This window comes from Ranitomeya imitator, chromosome 6, assembly GCF_032444005.1.
Source record: "Ranitomeya imitator isolate aRanImi1 chromosome 6, aRanImi1.pri, whole genome shotgun sequence".
NCBI lineage: Eukaryota > Metazoa > Chordata > Amphibia > Anura > Dendrobatidae > Ranitomeya > Ranitomeya imitator.
The window spans coordinates 12,649,241-12,669,498 of record NC_091287.1 but is presented as its reverse complement, the minus strand read 5'-3'; the positions used below and the strand labels follow the sequence as shown (position 1 = coordinate 12,669,498).

The 20,258-nt window shown below is 49.6% G+C and overlaps 1 protein-coding gene across 1 annotated transcript; it reads left to right on the top strand.

Annotated features, from left to right (window-relative positions):
- Nucleotides 1-15: 15 nt before the first annotated feature.
- Nucleotides 16-19,410, top strand: LOC138641622 (tubulin delta chain-like). Its single transcript, XM_069729150.1, has 11 exons — nucleotides 16-66; nucleotides 8,987-9,087; nucleotides 9,480-9,575; nucleotides 10,908-10,969; nucleotides 12,395-12,532; nucleotides 14,330-14,471; nucleotides 14,982-15,167; nucleotides 15,247-15,342; nucleotides 15,553-15,628; nucleotides 16,389-16,530; nucleotides 16,621-19,410. The coding sequence occupies exons 2-11, from the start codon at nucleotides 8,993-8,995 to the stop codon at nucleotides 16,854-16,856; spliced, it is 1,269 nt and encodes a 422-aa protein (XP_069585251.1). The 5' UTR covers nucleotides 16-66; nucleotides 8,987-8,992; the 3' UTR covers nucleotides 16,857-19,410.
- The last annotated feature ends 848 nt before the right edge of the window (nucleotides 19,411-20,258 follow it).

Sequence of the window (20,258 nt, the reverse complement as noted above, 5' to 3'; positions counted from 1 at the left end):
GTAACAGGGGGGGGGAGGAGACTGCGCACCCGGGGGTGTCGGGTGAGGACACGGCCCCGCACACAGGTGAGCGCACCACTCCCGCGGCTCCGCGGCCGCAAGCCGGGCCGCACACACGCCGATATTATCCACAGCTTGACCTGTTACCCATGGCAACCAATCAGACGCCAGCTTATACCTGTTTCCCTTCAGTTAGAAAATGTAAGAAGCGTACTGATTGGTCGCAAATAATTTCGATAAACTTTATTTATGCACAATGAACGTTAGTCCAGCTACCAATCCGAATCCAGCTTTTATGCTGCAGTTGTAGAACAGTAAATGAAACGCGTGTTTTGATTGGTTGCTATGGACTCCATTTTCTGTCTTTCAATAAACTTTATTTATACAGTACAGAAGCAGGTTTGACAGCAGCCATTGATGGCTATATGATTGGTTGCTATGGGAAAATGATCAATAACATTTACTTATCGTGTCTGTGACGCCCAGGAGACCGGGGTACCCAGCACCGGACCAATGGAGTCTGTCTGTTGAGGGGGGTGTCACGGGTGGCTTGACCCGGTGCTGTGGCCTCAGGCAATGCACAGTGTAAGGGGTATCATGAGGGGACAGGCACTTACTTGATCAGCAGCAGGTTCTCCCAGCGGTGATGATCCCAATCCTGGATAGATGGCTATTGTCCAAATGAAAGACTGAGGCACTGAAACGTTTAACCAGTTTACTTTAACATAAAAGGATTTACAACCAGTCCTGTCACCGGAGTCTGTATGGGAACTCTGAGTTACTTTGACCCTGCCGGGGTCTTCGCCTCTTATTGTGCGCAATTTCTGTGTGGCCCTGCTGCTGTATGTGAACTGGCTGCCGGCCCAATCTGTCCCCTCCGGGTCCTGGTTCGACGGGCAACCCGAGTCCTTTTATCGGTTTACCCCCTCTGGGAGTACCGCTGAACTCTGTGTCTGTTGCTGCATCCGACCCTAGTGAAGCTGATATCACTTCACGTTTTTCCGGTTGCTGTATTATATGTAATGAATACAGCCACGGATCCGGTATCCGTCTTTGCGCCTGTTCTGGGTAGTGATTAATGCTACCCGGTTCTCACAATGTCCTTTTTCTCTATCCCTCTTCTCCTCAGGCCGGTGATTTAGGCCTGGTAACAGTCACAGGGCTGTTAGAGATTCAACTGTATGACCTCTCACTATCAGCTCCTTAGCCCAACTGCCATTTCTTCTCTCAGACCAGAATGGATCAAGGGGAGTCTCTGGAGCTCCCCCTTCTGGCCGGAGGTGGTAGTGCAGTCTTGCTATTTTAGTATTTGTACTTACTGTCAGTAACTATTTTTGTGGCAAATACCCCTAGGGGTGCCACATTCCCCCTTAGTTAAGAACAGTACTCCGGGACTGTGGGACAATAACATTTTGAAATAACAATTAATATGTACAGAGTCTTAAAAATGAAAAGTTACAAAAACCACTCAAGGAAACAAAAATAGAGTTCTGTAAAAAGTCACTTCAAATAGCGTCCATTAATACAGTTCTATCCTTGAAGGTATTAGGAACGGCACTGTACTTAGTGTCCAGGAATTTAGTTCCATTTTTCCAACGGAGTTATCAATATAAAGTCTAAAGAAAGTTCAAAAAGAGCAAAAAGCAAAGTTCAAAAAGCAGTCTTTCCGGAGCTTTGATTTAGTGCCTCCGGGCTGATAAAAAGTTCAAGAATATGCAATAAGTTCATACAGACAAGTCTCTGTAGGCACTGGGCTTAAACGTTGCAGACTGATAGCAATGACTATACTACATTTTCTGTTTAACTATATACGGCATAACATATATACAATTCACATTATGAGCTTTATAGTTGGTAATCTGCATACCTGGCCGGTAATTGGCCCTGGGTACTACGCTGTGATCTACGTAATAGCGGTGTCTCTTCATGTGGTGTACTACTGTCTACTGCGGATGTAGTATCTGCCCGCTCTGCTAAAGATAATTCCACAACTATGGAGTTGGCAAGTCCACCGTGAATGGGATTACTCTGACCAGGAATCTGTTCTTCCTGGCCTGGAACCTCCTGTAGTACGGGGTCAGCCTCTTCCTGTCTTGGGACTTCTGGTATTGGGTTCGGTGTTGGGTAAAAGGCCACCATGGGAACCACTACTGCACCATGGTATGTTAGTAGGGTTTTGGGAAAGTCTCCTATACAGGTGTGATACACTTCCTCTTCTTTTTCCTTTACTGGTTGAACCTGTATGGGTTGAATAACTTCTGGTTCTGGCTGGACAACTTCTGGCTCTTTCAATGCTTCCGGACATAATTTAAGATTGTCTCTTGACACTAGTACAGATGTTAAGCCTCCGTTTTTGCTAATGAGACACATTTTAGGATTATCCACTCTTGTTGGTAAAACTGTGTAGGGTACGGCTTCCCACTGATTGTCCAGTTTATTGGTTCGACGATTTCTCTTGAGCACTTGGTCACCCGGTCTTAATGGGGTCGCTAGAGCATTCTGGTTGAAAGTTCGCTCTTGTCTTTCTCTAGTTTGCTGAAGGCTTCTTTCCACACTCTCTTGCACTTGGCGATACTGCTTTTGCCGTATGATATCCCAATTGGAGTCTTGAACTTCTGCGTCTGGTTTCAGAATTCCCATTTCTATATCGATTGGTAATTGGCCGGGTCTTGCACGCATAAGGTAAGCTGGGGTGCAGTTGGTGGAGCTCACCGGGACATGATTATACAGATCCACCAAGTCAGGCAATTTCTCTGGCCATTGATTCCTTTCTGTCTCAGGTAAAGTCTTTAGTAGGTCTATTACAATATGGTTCATCTTCTCGCATAAGCCGTTTGTTTGTGGATGATAGGCCGTCGTCCGGATCTTTTTGCAACCATACATATTACAGAATTCTCTGAAGATCTCTGATTCAAAGGCTGTACCTTGGTCGGTGAGAACCTGTTCCGGATATCCATGGGGTCTACAAAAGTACGTTTGGAACGCTTTGGCTGCTGTTTTTGCTGTCAGATCGTTTACGGGTACTACTACCAAGAAACGTGAATAATGGTCCACGATGGTCAAGGCATAGACATAGCCGGACCGGCTTGGTGTCAACTTCACGTGGTCCATGGCTACAAGTTCAAGTGGTTGTTTGGTGATTATGGGCTGCAGTGGTGCTCTTTGGTTCTTTTGATCGTTTCTTCTGAGGTTGCACGGGCCACAATTTCTGCACCACTGTTCGATTGATTTTCTCATCCCGACCCAATAAAATCTTTCTCTTAGAAGTACTTCTAACTTTTTCCAACCGAAGTGACCAGCACCATTATGGTAAGCTTCGAGGACCATCTTCACATCTTGTTTAGGCACAATAATCTGCCAAACCAATTCATGTGTTTTCGGATTGGTGTATCTTCTACAGAGCTTCCCTTGATACAGGAACATTTTGCCTCTCTCTTTCCAGAGTTGATGCGTCTCTTCTGGGGCATCCTCATAGGGATATGCACTTTGCTCAGTCAACAGTTCCTTCACCAACTTCACAGCCGGATTGCTGTCTTGGGTGTCAGCCCATCTATGGTGTGCTAACGGATTAAAATTCACCTCTTGTTGTTTCTGATAGGTACTTGACTGATGATGTTTTGCCTTGGGACGATGGAAGGCTGGTAGTTCAATTTCTTCAAGCTCCCCCGTTTCCTCTTCTACATCTCTCAAGTGTGGCATCCGGGATAGGGCATCGGCATTTCCATTCTTGCGACCTGCTCGATACTTGATTATGAAGTTGTAATTAGATAACCGGGCTATCCATCGCTGTTCTAACGCACCTAATTTGGCTGTGTCCAGGTGGGTCAACGGATTGTTGTCAGTATAGACAATAAATTCTGCAGCGGCCAGATAGTGTTTGAAACGCTCCGTCACAGCCCAAACTACTGCCAGTAGTTCCAATTTGAAGGAGCTGTAATTTTCTGAATTTCTTTCAGTAGGCCGGAGCTTTCTACTTGCAAAGGCGATGACTTTCTCCCGACCTTCTTGCTTTTGTGACAGCACCGCTCCTAGTCCCACATTACTGGCATCGGTGTAGAGGATGAAAGGTTGATGGTAATCTGGGTATGCCAGAACCTCTTCTCCAGTTAGTGCCTTCTTTAGTTGTTCAAAGGAGTCTTCCCTTTCGTCGTTCCACTGAAAAGGAGGGTTTCGGTTTGAAGGTTTCTTCGTCTGCCCTACCAAGGTGTCTTGCAAGGGTGCTGCCAACTTGGTAAATCCTTTTATAAATCTGCGATAGTAACCCACCAATCCCAGGAATTGTCTCACTTCTTTTGCGCTGGTAGGTCTTGGCCAATCCCTTATGGCGCTTATTTTCTCGGGATCTGGTGCTACTCCCTCCGAACTCACGATGTGTCCCAGGTACTGTACCTTTGGCTTGAGAAGGTGACATTTGGATGGCTTGACTTTCATGCCATACCTGGATAAGGCTTCGAACACTTCTGCCAGGTCTATTAAGTGTTGTTCGTAAGTCTTTGAGTAGACGATCACATCATCTAGGTACAGGAGGACGGTCTCGAAGTTCTTGTGTCCGAGGCAGCATTCCATCAGCCGCTGGAAGGTACCGGATGCGTTGCAGAGTCCGAACGGCATGCGATTAAATTCACATAGACCCATTGGTGTGGTGAATGCCGTCTTTTCCTTATCTCTCTCAGCCAGAGGGACTTGCCAATACCCGCTTGTTAAGTCTAAGGTGGAAAAATAATTAGCAGATTTCAAAGCAGTTAAGGACTCTTCTATCCTAGGCAAGGGGTAGGCGTCTTTATGGGTGATGTTATTAATCCGCCGGTAGTCTACGCACATTCTCATGGTTCCGTCCTTTTTTTTGACAATCACTAGAGGGGCCGCCCAGGGGCTACAGCTGTCTCTTATTACCCCGGCCTGTTTCATTTCCCTCAGCATATCTTTTGCACATTGATAGTGAGCGGGCGGTATGGGTCTATATCTTTCTTTTATTGGGGGATGGTCACCTGTGGGGATTGTGTGTTCTACCCCTTCTATCCGTCCGAAGTCCAATGGGTGTTTACTGAAGACTTGTTCATATTCCGTCACTAGCCTATACACCCCTTGTTTTTGATGGGTAGGTGTTGAATTTATGCCCACGTGTAGCTGTTGGCACCAATCCTCCATTTCTCCATCTGAGCCATTGCCTTCCACCTGACAGGTTGGTTCTAAGGGCTCAATGGTTGTGATGGCATTGTTGTCAACAGTATATAGCTTTGCCATTGTAGCATACCTTGGCAAAGTGACCTCTTCCTCTCCACAGTTCAAAAGTCGTACCGGCACTCGTCCCCGGTGTACCTCGACTATCCCTCGTGCTGTGAGTATAGTGGGCCTGCTGTCGGTGTACACTGGTTCTATTAAGGCTTGATAATCTCGTCCCTTAGTACCAATGGCTGCTCTACACCATACCAGCATTTCTGTTTTTGGTGGGATTACAATAGACGTTGGATCACTTACCTTCACACTGCCGATTTCTCCACCTGCAACTTCTACCTGTTGCCTTAACATCAATACTTTTATTTCCCTCCGGAGAACTCTCTGCTGGCAGGATTGGGCAGTTTCAGCAATTTGCTGTAAGACAGAAATGACTTCGGAAAAGCAGTTCTCTAACACATTCATTCCTATCAATACAGTTGGTTCACAGTTCCGCCGGTCAACATCAACAACAATTATACCCTGTTTCTTCAGTTCTACTTTACCAATCTTTATGGTCATCTCCCTGAATCCTAGTTTCGGTACCAACTTACCATTACTGGCCCATATATCTAGTTCAACATCAGAGGGCCCTTTATCAATATCTGCATCAGCCCAGTACCTCTTATAAAGGATATACGGTATAGATTAAATCTGGGAACCTGTGTCCAGCAAAGCGTTGAGGGGAATTCCGTCCAGCACGATAGGGATAATGGGTCGTCCTCCGATGTACCTGTCGTGCCAGGGTGTTGGGCCTTGAAAGTTCATTCCTGCGAAGCGGCCCGCATTCCCAGGGGATTCCCGTTTAAATCACAATCTCGTGCAATGTGGCCCGGCTGCTGGCAACGGCGGCAAATGTGCTGTCCATCCGGTTGGTAGCGGTCGCGGGGTCGTCCTCTCCATGTCGGGTATCTCCGGGGTCTCATCCATGGAACATCCTCTCTACAGTTTGCCAACTCCATCTTGTGTCCTCTCATCTCCTGCATGGTTTTAGCCATTGAAGCAACAACATCAGCTAAAGAGTCAAGCTTTTGTTGAAGAGCCTCATTAGTACTGGGCCCCAGGGGCTTAGCAATGGTCCCAGACATAGCTGATGTCACTGGCACTCCCTGTTGTTGAGGTGCCTCTGCCATGGGTTGCGCAGGATCCTGATCCCGAGGTGCCTCTGCCAGCTGGAGACGTATAGCGCTCTCCTTTAATTGGGCAAATGTCAATTCAGGGTTCTTAAAAACAAGCATGCTCACATGCCCCCGGTGAGAAGGGGTGTAGAGTCCCTCAATAAATTGATCTCTTAGCAGTTTATCCGCTTCGGTGTTAAAAATGGGTTCAGCCAGTGTAAGTGATTTAAGGGCTTCCTGCAGGCTTAAGGCAAAGTCTCTCACGCCCTCATTAACTTTTTGTTTGCAATTAAAGAATCGTACTTTAGCTTTGCTGCTGGCAGTGGTTTCAAATGTAGCTTTTAATCCAGCAAATATGCGTTCAACAGTGCCTTTTAGATCAGCTGCCCATGCTGTGACTTCTCGCTTAGCATGGCCACTTAACTGCATCATCAGGAGACTAACACGCTGAACTTCACCCACAGGGAACATGTCAAAATGGGCCAGCATCTTTTCTCTGAAATCGTCAAGGGTATTAGGCTCACCTTCATACATTGGAAGCCACGGGCCACCCGGGGTATATGGCATCAGCACCGGCATGATGGGCGCCACTCCTTGCACCACTGCGCTACCGGACTCTCTATTGACACTCTGTCTTTCAGCTGCATTAGCGTCGCCGGGTGCTGCGGCGTCTCCGTGCTGCGACATACTGTGCCCCCTTAGTTAATCCGGACCCTTCCGGTCCTCCGCTTCCTTCGGGATAGTGTAGATTCGTTCCGCTGTGCAGCAGGATCGATTTTCCCCTTGCTCTGATGTCAGAGCGCTCAGCTTGGTGCCGCCCACAATGACACGCCCCCTGCTGCTCCCACCCACCGCGCTCTGTAATGGCGGATTCTGAAGTTTTTCAGTTAGACTGGGGCTCAGGTGATGGCGTAGCTCAATTAACAGTCTCGTGCCTAACGGTTATGAAGTGATTACCTCAGGGGATGGCGGCCATCTTTACTCCATTATAACCAATGGGGAAAAGTCACTTTCAATAGTTTTCAATGGGGAATGGATTTTTCTTTAATAAAGTCAATTTTCAAGATTTTTCATCCCAGTTTTCACAGTTTTGGGCTCCAATCACGGCACACAATACCCGGTATACGGGCTGGCTAGATCCTGTTCGTGACGCCAATTGTGACGCCCAGGAGACCGGGATACCCAGCACCGGACCAATGGAGTCTGTCTCTTGAGGGGGATGTCACGGGTGGCTTGACCCGGTGCTGTGGCCTCAGGCAATGCACAGTGTAAGGGGTATCATGAGGGGACAGGCACTTACTTGATCAGCAGCAGGTTCTCCCAGCGGTGACGATCCCGATCCTGGATAGATGGCTATTGTCCAAATGAAAGACTGAGGCACTGAAACATTTAACCAGTTTACTTTAACATAAAAGGATTTACAACCAGTCCTGTCACCGGAGTCTGTATGGGAACTCTGAGTTACTTTGACCCTGCCGGGGTCTTCGCCTCTTATTGTGCGCAATTTCTGTGTGGCCCTGCTGCTGTATGTGAACTGGCTGCCGGCCCAATCTGTCCCCTCCGGGTCCTGGTTCGACGGGCAACCCGAGTCCTTTTATCGGTTTACCCCCTCTGGGAGTACCGCTGAACTCTGTGTCTGTTGCTGCGTCCGGCCCTAGTGAAGCTGATATCACCTCACGTTTTTCCGGTTGCTGTATTATATATAATGAATACAGCCACGGATCCGGTATCCGTCTTTGCGCCTGTTCTGGGTAGTGATTAATGCTACCCGGTTCTCACAATGTCCTTTTTCTCTATCCCTCTTCTCCTCAGGCCGGTGATTTAGGCCTGGTAACAGTCACAGGGCTGTTAGAGATTCAACTGTATGACCTCTCACTTTCAGCTCCTTGGCCCAACTGCCATTTCTTCTCTCAGACCAGAATGGATCAAGGGGAGTCTCTGGAGCTCCCCCTTCTGGCCGGAGGTGGTAGTGCAGTCTTGCTATTTTAGTATTTGTACTTACTGTCAGTAACTATTTTTGTGGCAAATACCCCTAGGGGTGCCACATGTCCAGTGTGTTTTTTTAGCATAAATGAATTGATAATTATTAACCCCTGATGGACACAACTTCAGTTTTTACTGTTTAGTTTGGAGCCAGGACTTTTCCCTCTCTCGCCTCATGAGGCCTGTTGTTTTTCACTTTTGCGGGAAGCGTCGTAGTTTTGAGTGGCTGCTTCCATTTTACCATATAAAGTACCGAGAACGGGGGAAGAAATCCTAATGTGATGGTGAAAAAACGTGTTTCTGTGAGGCGCGTCGTCCGCGTGGCGCATAGAACATGGTGATCGGGGGGCGGCTGCGCTGAGTGGAAAAACAGCCATTAACAGCAATAAACTTTGCCTTTCTTTTTTTTTTTACACGCTGGCGGCCGTGAGCAGCAGATGCCGGCCGTCCATACAGGCTCCTGAGCCCGCTGCACATAGGTCATGGAGCTGAGGGGGTTAAAGGCTGCAGAAAGCCTCGGTATAGTTGGCGCTTCCTTCATGTTCCTGTTCGGTTGCCCGCCCAGCAATCCTGAGTATTCGATATTCTGACACACCGGAATTTTACCGTTTTTCATCCATTTACCCTCCAAATCTGTGGGAATTAATCCATTTTGTTGTTTTTTTTCCCAGCTGGAAATGTCGCTGATTTGGCTCCAGGTTGGACAATGCGGCAACCAGATCGGACAGGAATGGTGGCAAATCCTGAGCAGCAACCTCGCCGGCGCTGACCGGTAACATGGCCTCCACCTTGTGCCTGTGTTTTTTCCAATAAGTCTCCTCTAAGGGAATAGAATGGCCGCGGCCCCTTATGGTACCAGCTGATTTATGGGAGAAGGGGTCTTCAGACGACTGAGGAAAACAGGATCCATCTCCAGAAATCCCATACCGTGAATGTTAATTAATCCATTATATCCGCATAGTAGCCTCTAACCCTATAAGGGGGAGTTCACACTGGCAGACGCGTTTCAGGCCCCAAGGTCTTTAGTCATTGCATCCCACATTGTCCTGGCCCTCGACCTTCATGTATGAAACAGCTGAGGGGTCTTCAGGCTCTGAACAGGAGGGTCTGCCAGTGATCACATGTACAGATGACCTGAGCGTGCTGCGTTCTCATCTCTCACAGGTATCCGTATTTCTCCCGTGATGGACTCATTAACGCCATCTGTGTGGACACTGAACCTAAAGTCATCCGAAAACTCCGCCAGCAAGTGAAGAGGGGGTAAGTAGGGGTCCCACGATGGCTGATCACCGGGGGTCTGAGGAGCTGTAGGTGGGTGTGTATACTATTGCAATAGTAAAGTTCACCCTTAAAAGGACACAGCTATTTTAGTTTTTTAATTATTTTGTCATTTTTTTCATCAGCTGCAGCCACATGAGAGTGTTTTTTTGTTTGGTGGTCAAATTCTATTTTTTAATGGGACCATTTTTGGGAAGATCTAATGTGTTGAAAAAGTTTAATATTTTCTCAAGGAATGAATGGGGGAAAAAACAGCAATTCTGCATTTTTCTGCAGTGTTTACTGTGCGGGATAAGTGACAAGGTAACTAGGTCAATTCAATCAGCGATACTAAGTTTTGATATTTTTATACTTTCCTACTTTTATATGATTTATTTTTTCTTGTTTTATTGTAGTCCATCTTGGGTACTTGATCTTGAGTGGTCCCGATCCCCCATATAGTACCATGTCTGACAGCTGCAGCCGGTGGGCTCCTGCCTTCTCCCTAACCAAGCAGATGGCGCAATTGCTACTGACTGCGGCCTGTGAAGGGTTAAGCTGTAGGGATTAGTGTTGTCGCTGATCACTGACAGCTGATCGCACGGATGCTGAACCATTACCTGACAGAATCAGCATGACGGACGTCTGCACCATAGCAGAAAGGGGGCTGTAGACAGTGAGCCCCTAAGAGGTTTCCCACGTTAAAGGGACTCTGTCACCTGAATTTGGTGACCATAGTACACGCCTGCGCAAAGCAATCTTGCCTTGTGCAGGCGTGTACTATGGAGGACAGAGAATGAACTTCAATCCAATATTGCAGCCAGCGGGTAAGGAAAGGGTGAATCAAACACCCGAAAACTCCGCCCATATGACCCCAAACCAGTCCCGCCAAATTCAGGTGACAGGTTCCCTTTAATTACAACAGATCCCAAGTGCTGGCAGCCATGAAAAATAACAACGGTTCTCGCCCTCCCTCGTCGGCTCTCTTTGTTTTGGCTGCAGCGGTGATGAAATGTCCCTGTATGCGTCACTGCTGCAGCCAATCACTGAGCTCAGCAGCTCTGATTGTTGCTGTCGAATGCGTTCTCATCTTATGTTCTCAGAGGAAGTCACTTGTTACACAGCAATCAGCCCAGAATGGCGTCTCCCCCTATATCGCCTCTGTGGACCTTTACTAGGACAACCCAATAAGGGGTGAAATCCCCACCAAGTGGAGGTATAATTACTGTCAGATGTCACTGCCTCCATGCTGCAGCCCCCTCCCTGGTGTCATCACCGGGGTCTGCACCGAGACCCTCGTCCAGCTGTGACTAATGTCCATGCTTTCTCATTCAGATACTTCAGAGATTCCAATGTCATCGTGGGACAGAGAGGAAGAGGCAACAACTGGGCGTATGGTAAAAAGACTGTAGGGGGGCTGCGTACTGTATATGGCACGTTGTAGGAGTTGCAGCACAATAGTACGTTTGCAGTACGCTGTAGCACAGTTGCAGTATGCTGTAACACAGTTGCAGTATGCTGTGGCACAATTGCAGTACACAGTAGCACAGTTGCAATACGCTGTAGCAAGTTGAGCCTGTTGTAGCAGTTCCCACAAGTTGTAGCACAAGTGCAGCACGTAGTAGAACATGTGCAGCACACTGTAGCACAGTTGCTACACGTTGTAGCACAGTTGCCGCACGTTGTAGCAGGATGTAGCACAGTTGCCTCACGTTGTAGCAGGATGTAGCACAGTTGCCTCACATTGTAGCAGGATGTAGCACAGTTGCAGCACATTGTAGCAGGTGCAGCATGTTGTAGCACAGTTGCCGAATGTTGTAACACAGGTGCAACACGCTGTAGCACAGTTGCCATCAGTTGTAGCAGTTGCAGCACGTAGCAGTTGCAGCATGCTATAGCACAGTTCCGCACTTTGTAGCAGTTGCAGCATGTTGTAGCCCAGTTGCCATCCGTTGTAGCAGTTGCAGCATTCTATAGCAGGGGTGTCAAACTGCATTCCTCGAGGGCTGCAAACAGGTCATGTTTTCAGGATTTCCTTGTACTGCACAGATGATTACAATTACAATTAGGCTCTGTAGAAGGACGTAGATCTGGGGATTTATTATGATGGAATATAGGCTGAACTGGATGGACAAATGTCTTTTTTCGGCCTTACTAACTATGTTACTATGTTACTATGATGATAATTTAATCACCTACACAAATAATGAGATGGTGATTAAATTATCACCTGTGCAGTACAAGGAAATCCTGAAAACATGACCTGTTTGCAGCCCTCGAGGAATGCAGTTTGGCACCCCTGTGCTATAGCATAGTTCCGCACGTTGTAGTAGTTGCAGCACGCTGTAGTGCAGTTGTGGCACGTAGCAGTTGCAGCACATTGTAGCACAGATGCAGCATGCTATAGCACAGTTCCACACGTTGTAGCAGTTGCAGCATGCTGTAGTGCAGTTGTGGCACGTAGCAGTTGCAGCACATTGTAGCACAGATGCAGCACGCTGTAGCACAGTTGTAGCAGGTGCAGCACCTTGCAGCATGCTGTAGCACAGTTGCCATGGAGCTGTGGTCGCATGTGACGTGCAGAGTATATGGGACGGAGTCCTGCAGTTACCGTAGGACGAAAGTCACACTGTGGCACCATGGAGAATCATCAACTCCGATGCCAGAGACTCAAGTTGTTGTGTAGCCCTCATCTCAGGGTTTTGCAGAAGGGGCCATCACAGAGCAGGGGCCACGCACAGGACGGCTCCAGGGCCCTCTGGATATTGCCTATAATATAGCTCTGCCATCGCTCATGCGTCCGCTCTCCACTTTATTAATAGGTTACCAAGAGATTCCGAGCAGCGCGGAGCAGAGTCTGCTGCACAGGACCATGGAGGCTGTCCGGAGAGAGGTGGAGCGGCGGGACTGTTACAGCGGCACGGTGATGCTGCACAGCCTGTGTGGCGGCACCGGATCCGGTATGTCCTAGAACGTGTAAGGGGGGACGGCTGTGGAGACCACCGACTCTCAGGGCCACCAGCTAATAGGAATAGGAAATGGCCGATAAGCAGCAAAATAGACAATGGGGTCTCCTGTAATGTTCTAGGGATGAGCCCCCTGACCGTCAGGGCCGACGCCGGCGTCATCTCCGGTTTGTGCTTTTATAGAAAGCTCAAAAGTTCTGTCATTAAATGAGAACTCTTACAGAGTGCAGCTCCTGCTGGTGTATTCAGCGCTCAGAACATTGTCTGCACTGGTAGGAGCAGGATTAGCGATGTATCGGGGCGAGCTCTACATTATATTCATACTATGTCCCTGTCCGCAGATTTTTTATCACATTTTTTAAGGGAAAGTCACCTAAAACATCTGCTCTGTCTCTGGCCGCTGTAGTTTGTCCAGATCGTTCTGCACGTCGATCATATGGTCGTCTTATAGTTCTGTTTGCTACAAATACAGCAAAACCAATTATATATTCTGACTTTTTGCATTTTTTAGAAACAGAAAAAGGTTCTTTTATTTGAAGATTTTTTTTCTTGCTGAACCTCAGAACAGTCGAGATGGCCGGAAAATGTACCTGCCAGCAGCACACAGACGCTGCCGTCAGGCTTCTTGCTTGACCTCTGGCCACCTGTTCCTGGTTGGGCCAATGGTGTATGGAGGACACCCCCTACTTCTGTGAGACCCTTGACTCTGTCAGACCTCTGCCTCTGGAAGCCCTCTACCACTGTCAGTCCCTTGCCTCTGGGAGGCCCCTGCCTCTGTCAGACCTCTGCCTATGTGAGACCCTACTTCTGGGAGTCCCCTGCCTGTGAGTCCCTTGCTTCTGTCAGATCTCTGCGAGCCTCCTGCCTCTGGGAGCCCCCTACTTCTGTGAGTCCCTTGCCTCTGTCAGACCTCTGCCTCTGGGAGCCCCCTACTTCTGTGAGTCCCTTGCCTCTGTCAGACCTCTACCTCTGGGCGCCCCCTACTTCTGTGAGTCCCTTGCCTCTGTCAGACCTCTGCCTTTGTGAGCCACCTACTTCTGTGAGTCCCTTGCCTCTGTGAGACCCCTGCTTCTGTGAGTCCCTTGCCTCTATCAGACCTCTGCCTCTGGGAGGCCCTTGCCTCTATCAGACCTCTGCCTCTGTGATGCCCCTGCCTCTGTGAGACCCCTGCCTCTGTGAGACCCCTGCCTCTGTGAGACCCCTGCCTCTGTGAGACCCCTGCCTCTGTGAGACCTCTGCCTCTGTGAGTCCCTTGCCTCTGTCAGACATCTGCCTCTGTGAGTCCCTTGCCTCTATCAGATTTCTGCCTCTGAAACCTCTGCCTCTGTGAGAACTCTACTTCTGTGAGCCCCTTGCCTCTGTCAGACCTCTGCCTCTAGGATGCCCGTGCGAGGCCCGTTTCTGTGAGACCCCTGCCTCTGGGAGTCCATTGCCTCTATCAGACCTCTGCCTCTGGGATGCCCCTGCGAGGCCCGTTTCTGTGAGCTCCCTGCCTCTGTGAACCATTATGATGTCTTGTGGAGAACTCTCGGCTGTGATCAACTGTGCTAAGTCCTCCTTGGAATGCTGAGTGTGCATAGATCCATGGATGGTACATGGGTAGGTATACTGTTATTTTGTGCATTGTTTGACAAGAGCGGAGCAGAGAGGAATGGGTGCATCGCACAGATGAGCGCTATGCTCTGTTGCTTCAGTGATTAATCCCTTTTAAGGAAACCCCTTTAAGATAGGACAATTTCTTGGACTACACGGTATCTAATAAATCAGGATGTCCTTTGTTCTGCCCCTCAGGTATGGGCTCTCGACTATGTGAAGAGATAAGAGATGCATATCCCGCTGGGTATATTTTGTCTGTCACCGCAGCACCACATGAAACGGGCGACTCTCCGCTCCAGCATTATAACTCTCTGCTCTGCCTGGCCTGGATGCAAAGGTAACACAATATGAAACTGGGTACTGCAATGTGCTCCTGTCCAATGCTGAAGTAATTTACGTACTGTACTGGGGCCATTTACACGGCTAAAATCATATATTTGTTCTTGCTTTTCTGGGCACAATTAGAACAACTATTCACAATTTTTAGGTACCGTAGTGGGGTCCTAACTAGTGCTGCAACCATTGATTTGTTTTAGATTCTGCAGTGGTATCCTCTCCAAGCTACAATCATGTATTTGCTGTTTAAGGTGCAAGGTTTATTGTATTTGCTGCAGTCCCTGTACTACGGTAATATAGGTAATACAAGTTCAGGGCAAATAATATATTTTTTTAAGCATCACTGTTGCGTCCTTACCAGTGTTGCAGTCAAGGCTTCACTCCTTTATGTACTGTAGTCTTTCATTGGTTAGGTAATGTTAGAAGATCTGAGAAGTTAATCCTATTTTTGGGTACCGCAATGGGGCCTCATTCAGCTCTGCAATAATAATTTTTTTTTTAAACATATCAGATTCTGTGACGGGATCCTCCTGTTCCAGAATGATGAGGTAATGAAGAGAGCGGCCTCTTTTGTGGAAAACAAGACACTCACTGCGTCTGGGCTTCACCCATCCATCTCCCTCACCTCTATGAACACATACATTGCCTCCTGTCTGGCGGGGCTCTTCTGTCCTGTATATACGCTGAGGACCAGAAGGTGTAGTCTTCTTAAGGGTTGTGTATGGGTGATGAAATGTTGGGTGTGTTGCAGTGACGTCTCTTTTGTGTCACCTCAGTTCGGTGAGCGTAGGCCTGGAGCCCTGGGAGCTGATCCGTTGTCTATGTCCGATGTCCACCATGAAGTTCCTCCACACATCTCTGGTCTGCAGCAGGTGACTGGTGGCTTTACTGAAATGCATGTATCTAATTCCTGCAATTCTGGACACGTCATGCGACCATGGCAGCCATTCACCTCCACCATGGGCGCCGATACCGCCTTAAATTAGGCCAAGTTCTCCAATTACAGACCCTCTCTATTAAGCTGAGTGCTGGTGGTCCTAACGGTGGACCCCTGGTTCCTTATCGTTTCATTGTATCCACAGGGGAACGGCCTCCTGGGACAAAGTGACGAGCTCCCTGGTGCAGACCATCCCCCGAGCGGATCCACACGGCCGGCTCGTATCCTTTCCTGGAACTAGAATATCACTTTTTATTCTTCCCTTCTAAAAATTCTATTATAATCACAATTTTACTGTAAATATTAATATTCTGGATGCAGCTCTGGGTGTAAGTGGAGTACAGCCCTGCATTACAGTGTATCTCTACAACACAGATACACCATTCAGATAAGTGTCATACTCCAGTCACATCCAGAGCTGCATTCGGCCACTCGTGGCGTGGAACCCACGTGATTCGTGGAGCTGACGTTTTCATTGGTTAAGTCCCGGGGATAAGATAAGGTTTTGATCTTTTATTGCATTTTTTGGGTGGCGCTGCGTTCTTGGTGTTTCCATTTTCTGTTTACGGCTTTTATTGAACTGGCAATTTTTTTTTTCAGACATTGAGATCCGAAATTTGCTTTCATATTCCAGTTTTTATTTATATATCATTTTTGATCTTTTTTTATCTTCCGCACTCTATTCTTTAGTTTCCCTTCAGGCACTTTCACCTGTGATCGCTTCTCCTATACAGCACAGCCATAGGGGTGTGTAGAGGAAGGCGCCGTCTCTTATTATGTGCCGCCCGTGGCGTTAAACATTTCAGACTTTTGGAGCAAAGCAATTAAAAATGTTTGGTGACGTGCAGGGTTACTGCGTGCTGTGCTCAGCTGTTTCTGGCTGTCACCCAGCTTTCCCGGGCTCCGGAGTGCAGGTTACTCGGCAGCACGTCATCCAGCACTGCACTATGTCAGCACGATCGTTAACACTTTCCCACCCAGCATCACAGTCTGTCCGTATTGGCCGTGGCTCGTAACTCCCAGGACTATCCGTTCCTGCTGTCCCGGGACTCGGTGCTGATGAAGCTGAGGCAGGCGTACCGCTGTGTGCCGTGGCACCCCTCCGCCATCCAGTGCTGGACGGGTGAGTGCCGCTATTATCCCACAGCCCGTGTGCTAAGATCATGGCGCCATTCGTTGTTTCGCTCACGTCTCGTGTGTTATCTTCCCTCAGACCCCCAGAATATTCTGGACCCCTCGTGTCACAGCCATTCCCTGACTGTCTGCGCCAATCACTCCAGTGCAGCCGACCTGATGAGCGGCGTCCTGTCCAAGGCCCGGGCTATGTACGACGCCGGAGCTTATCTGCACTGGTACCGGGGGTACGGCTGCGAGGACGACCACTTCCAGATGTCCTTCGATACCCTGACCTCCACGGTGGAGGAATACAGGGGTCTGGGGGTCCCGTGAGCGGCAGAGCAGCCATGACTGTCACCCCGTAACCTCGGCACACGTACGTGCTAACACTGCAGGCCTGACGCCGACAGAGACCACCGGGGGCGAAGTTTCCCAATGTCCACTCCTTAGTCCCATCTGTGTCCAGGAAAGCTGGGTGACCAGCACTATGGCCACCGCTGCGACCCCAGCACTTTATTACAGTCCTGAATGGTAAATCTAGGGAAGAAGGGGTTAATGGTATGTCATCACTACAGGGTCATCATCGGTGGTCTTAGGGTTTATCTGGACTAATAACTGGAGGGCCGATCCTTACCGCGGTTACCGGCTTTCACTTATTTTTTACCCACAGCCTCCGTGATGTGTACAATGATAATATGAGCTCTACTTCCCCTCCCCAGGTCCAGGGATACCTTCCCCAGTCTCTGTTGATCAGCATTGACATCAGATCGACAGCGCTGCAGACAATCACTGAGCTCAGCAACTCATGGGGTTTACTTTGGCAGAGCTGCTGAGCTTAGTGATTGGCTATAGCAGTATGACGTCACCGCTGCAGCCAAACAACACAAATCGGGGCAGTGGCTGAGACTCAGTACTGGACCTGGGGATGGTAAGTAAGGGTCAGCTTATCGGTTTACACATCTATGAAAATGGGCAACCCCTTAAAAAGCAGTCTGTCAGCAGCATGATGTGGGGGCAGAGATCCCGATTCCAGCACTGTGACACTTATCGGGCTGCTTGCTGAAGTTGTGATTGGCAGCTTTCTGTGCATACTGTGCATAGGCAGAAAACAAGCAATCAGTGATGGGTGACAAGGCTATACAGAATGAGTATGGAGGACTACACAGCAGCAGGGTTACTGGTGATAATCTCCTGCTGATAAAACTACAGCAAGCAGCCCAGTAAGTGACACATCGCTGGAGTCAGGAGCTCTGCGCCCACATAATGCTGCTGTCAAATTAGGTGATGTACACATTACATAGGTGTCTCTCCTGACTCCACCGCACACAGGAACGCTCCCGTGGTCTCCGAGAACCGCTGCAAGAATCACCTGTGTCGTCCCGATTCCTCGGCAGCAGCTTCTCTGTACACTGACCAAAAGGGGAGTCAGGAGACCCCCAAACAGAGTGTCGGTAAATCCCACTGAAATCACAGGGTTTAGACTCCTAACACCCGCTGCTCCAACTCAAAAAGCTGCGGTGGTCACTGACCACTGACCTGCTTACCAGTTTGCTGGCCTCAGCTTTGGGCTTTTTGCAGTGAATGTACCTGATACTAGTGGTCGAGGAGATAATATCAGCACCCCTGGTGGGCGAGGGGATAATATCAGCACCCCTGGTGGGCGAGGGGATAATATCAGCACCCCTGGTGGGCGAGGAGATAATATCAGCACCCCTGGTGGGCGAGGGGATAATATCAGCACTTCTGGTGGGCGAGGGGATAATATCAGCACTTCTGGTGGGCGAGGGGATAATATCAGCACTTCTGGTGGGCGAGGGGATAATATCACCACCCCTGGTGGGCGAAGGGATAATATCAGCACCCCTGGTGGGCGAGGGGATAATATCACCACCCCTGGTGGGCGAAGGGATTATATCAGCACCCCTGGTGGGCGAGGGGATAATATCAGCACTTCTGGTGGGCGAGGGGATAATATCAGCACTTCTGGTGGGCGAGGGGATAATATCAGCACTTCTGGTGGGCGAGGGGATAATATCACCACCCCTGGTGGGCGAGGGGATAATATCACCACCCCTGGTGGGCGAAGGGATAATATCAGCACCCCTGGTGGGCGAGGGGATAATATCAGCACCCCTGGTGGGCGAGGGGATAATATCGGCACCCCTGGTGGGCGAGGGCGGTAGAGGAGATAATATTAGCGCCCCTGGTGGACGAGGGCGGTAGAGGGGATAATATCAGCATCACCCGACTTTCCATGAACCAGATGGAACTAAAATTGGCAACTCAAGGACAGAATCACTGATCAGTGGCTTCGGGCTTGCCGGTCAGTGCCGTTGGGCTGGCCGGTCAGTGGTGTCGGGCTGGCCGGTCAGTGGCGTTGGGCTCGCCAGTCATTGGCGTTGGGCTCGCCAGTCATTGGCCTCGCCAGTCAGTGGCGTTGGGCTCGCCGGTCAGTGGCGTCGGGGTGGCCAGTCCGTGGTGTCGGGCTGGCCGGTCCGTGGTGTTGGGCTCGCCGGTCCATGGTGTTGGGCTCGCCGGTCAGTGGCATTGAGGTTGCCGGTCAGTGCCGTCGGGCTCGCCGATCAGTGGCGTCGGGCTGGCCGGTCAGTGCCGTGGGTTCGCCGGTCAGTGGCGTTGGGCTCGCCGGTCAGTGGCGTCGGGCTGGCCGATCAGTGGCGTCGGGCTGGCTGGTCAATGCCGTCGGGCTGGCCGGTCCGTGGTGTCGGGCTCGCCGGTCAGTGGCGTCGGGCTGGCCGGTCAGTGGCATCGGGCTTGCCGGTCAGTGCCGTTGGGCTCGCTGAAGGTTCCCCTGTATCTTCTCATTTCAGTATATTTATTAATAATTTTTATATCCACATGTTTATTAAATCTTATTCTTTTCTATTGATTATGGGGAGAATGTGGTGACAAAACACCAAACCTATGATCTGACTGGAAACTGTCAGCAAGCATGTGCACACGCAGCGGGGTAAAGCGGGGCAGAGAGTGCACGGTGTAAACCTCCAGCTCACTGCACGGCCCATATTCCACTGATGTGTGATTGCCCATGTGGCCGGGCCGATTGTCCCCACATGAGTGGTCACAGCTGTGGAGGTAAACGTGCCACCACTCAGCCAACGAGTGAAATGCGTTGTCCGCAGCACACTGCTCCGGGGGACGCCGCTGACAGAACGCTCACTGTGCGGGGACAGAACCAGCGCATTAACCATCCCTCCCCACATCGGCCCATGAGACCAGAACCATAAACGAGCCCCTGTATATGGCGGGGCAGAGGGAACGGTGCAGTCCTCCAGCCGCAACGTCCTTGCTCTATCCCTCCCCGCACTCATCTCTATGGTCGGCGTAGGGAGATGGGAAGCGGAGCGATCAGTCTGAAGCAAGGACAGTGCCAGGGACCAAAGAGGAGGGAAAGTACCGGACCCCCGGGCACAAGGATAAAGAAATTCACTGCCCTCCACCAGGGATCTGAAATGTAAGCATATGATTTCCCTAGACCACCAAGGATCTGTACAATAACCCCTCACTGCCCTAGACCACCAGGGATCTGTACAATAACCCCACACTACCCTAGACCACCAGGGATCTGTACAATACCCCTTACTGCCCGAGACCACCAAGGATCTGTACAATAACCCCTCACTGCCCTAGACCACCAAGGATCTGTGCAATAACCCCTCACTGCCCTAGACCACCAAGGATCTGTGCAATAACCCCACACTGCCCTAGACCACCAGG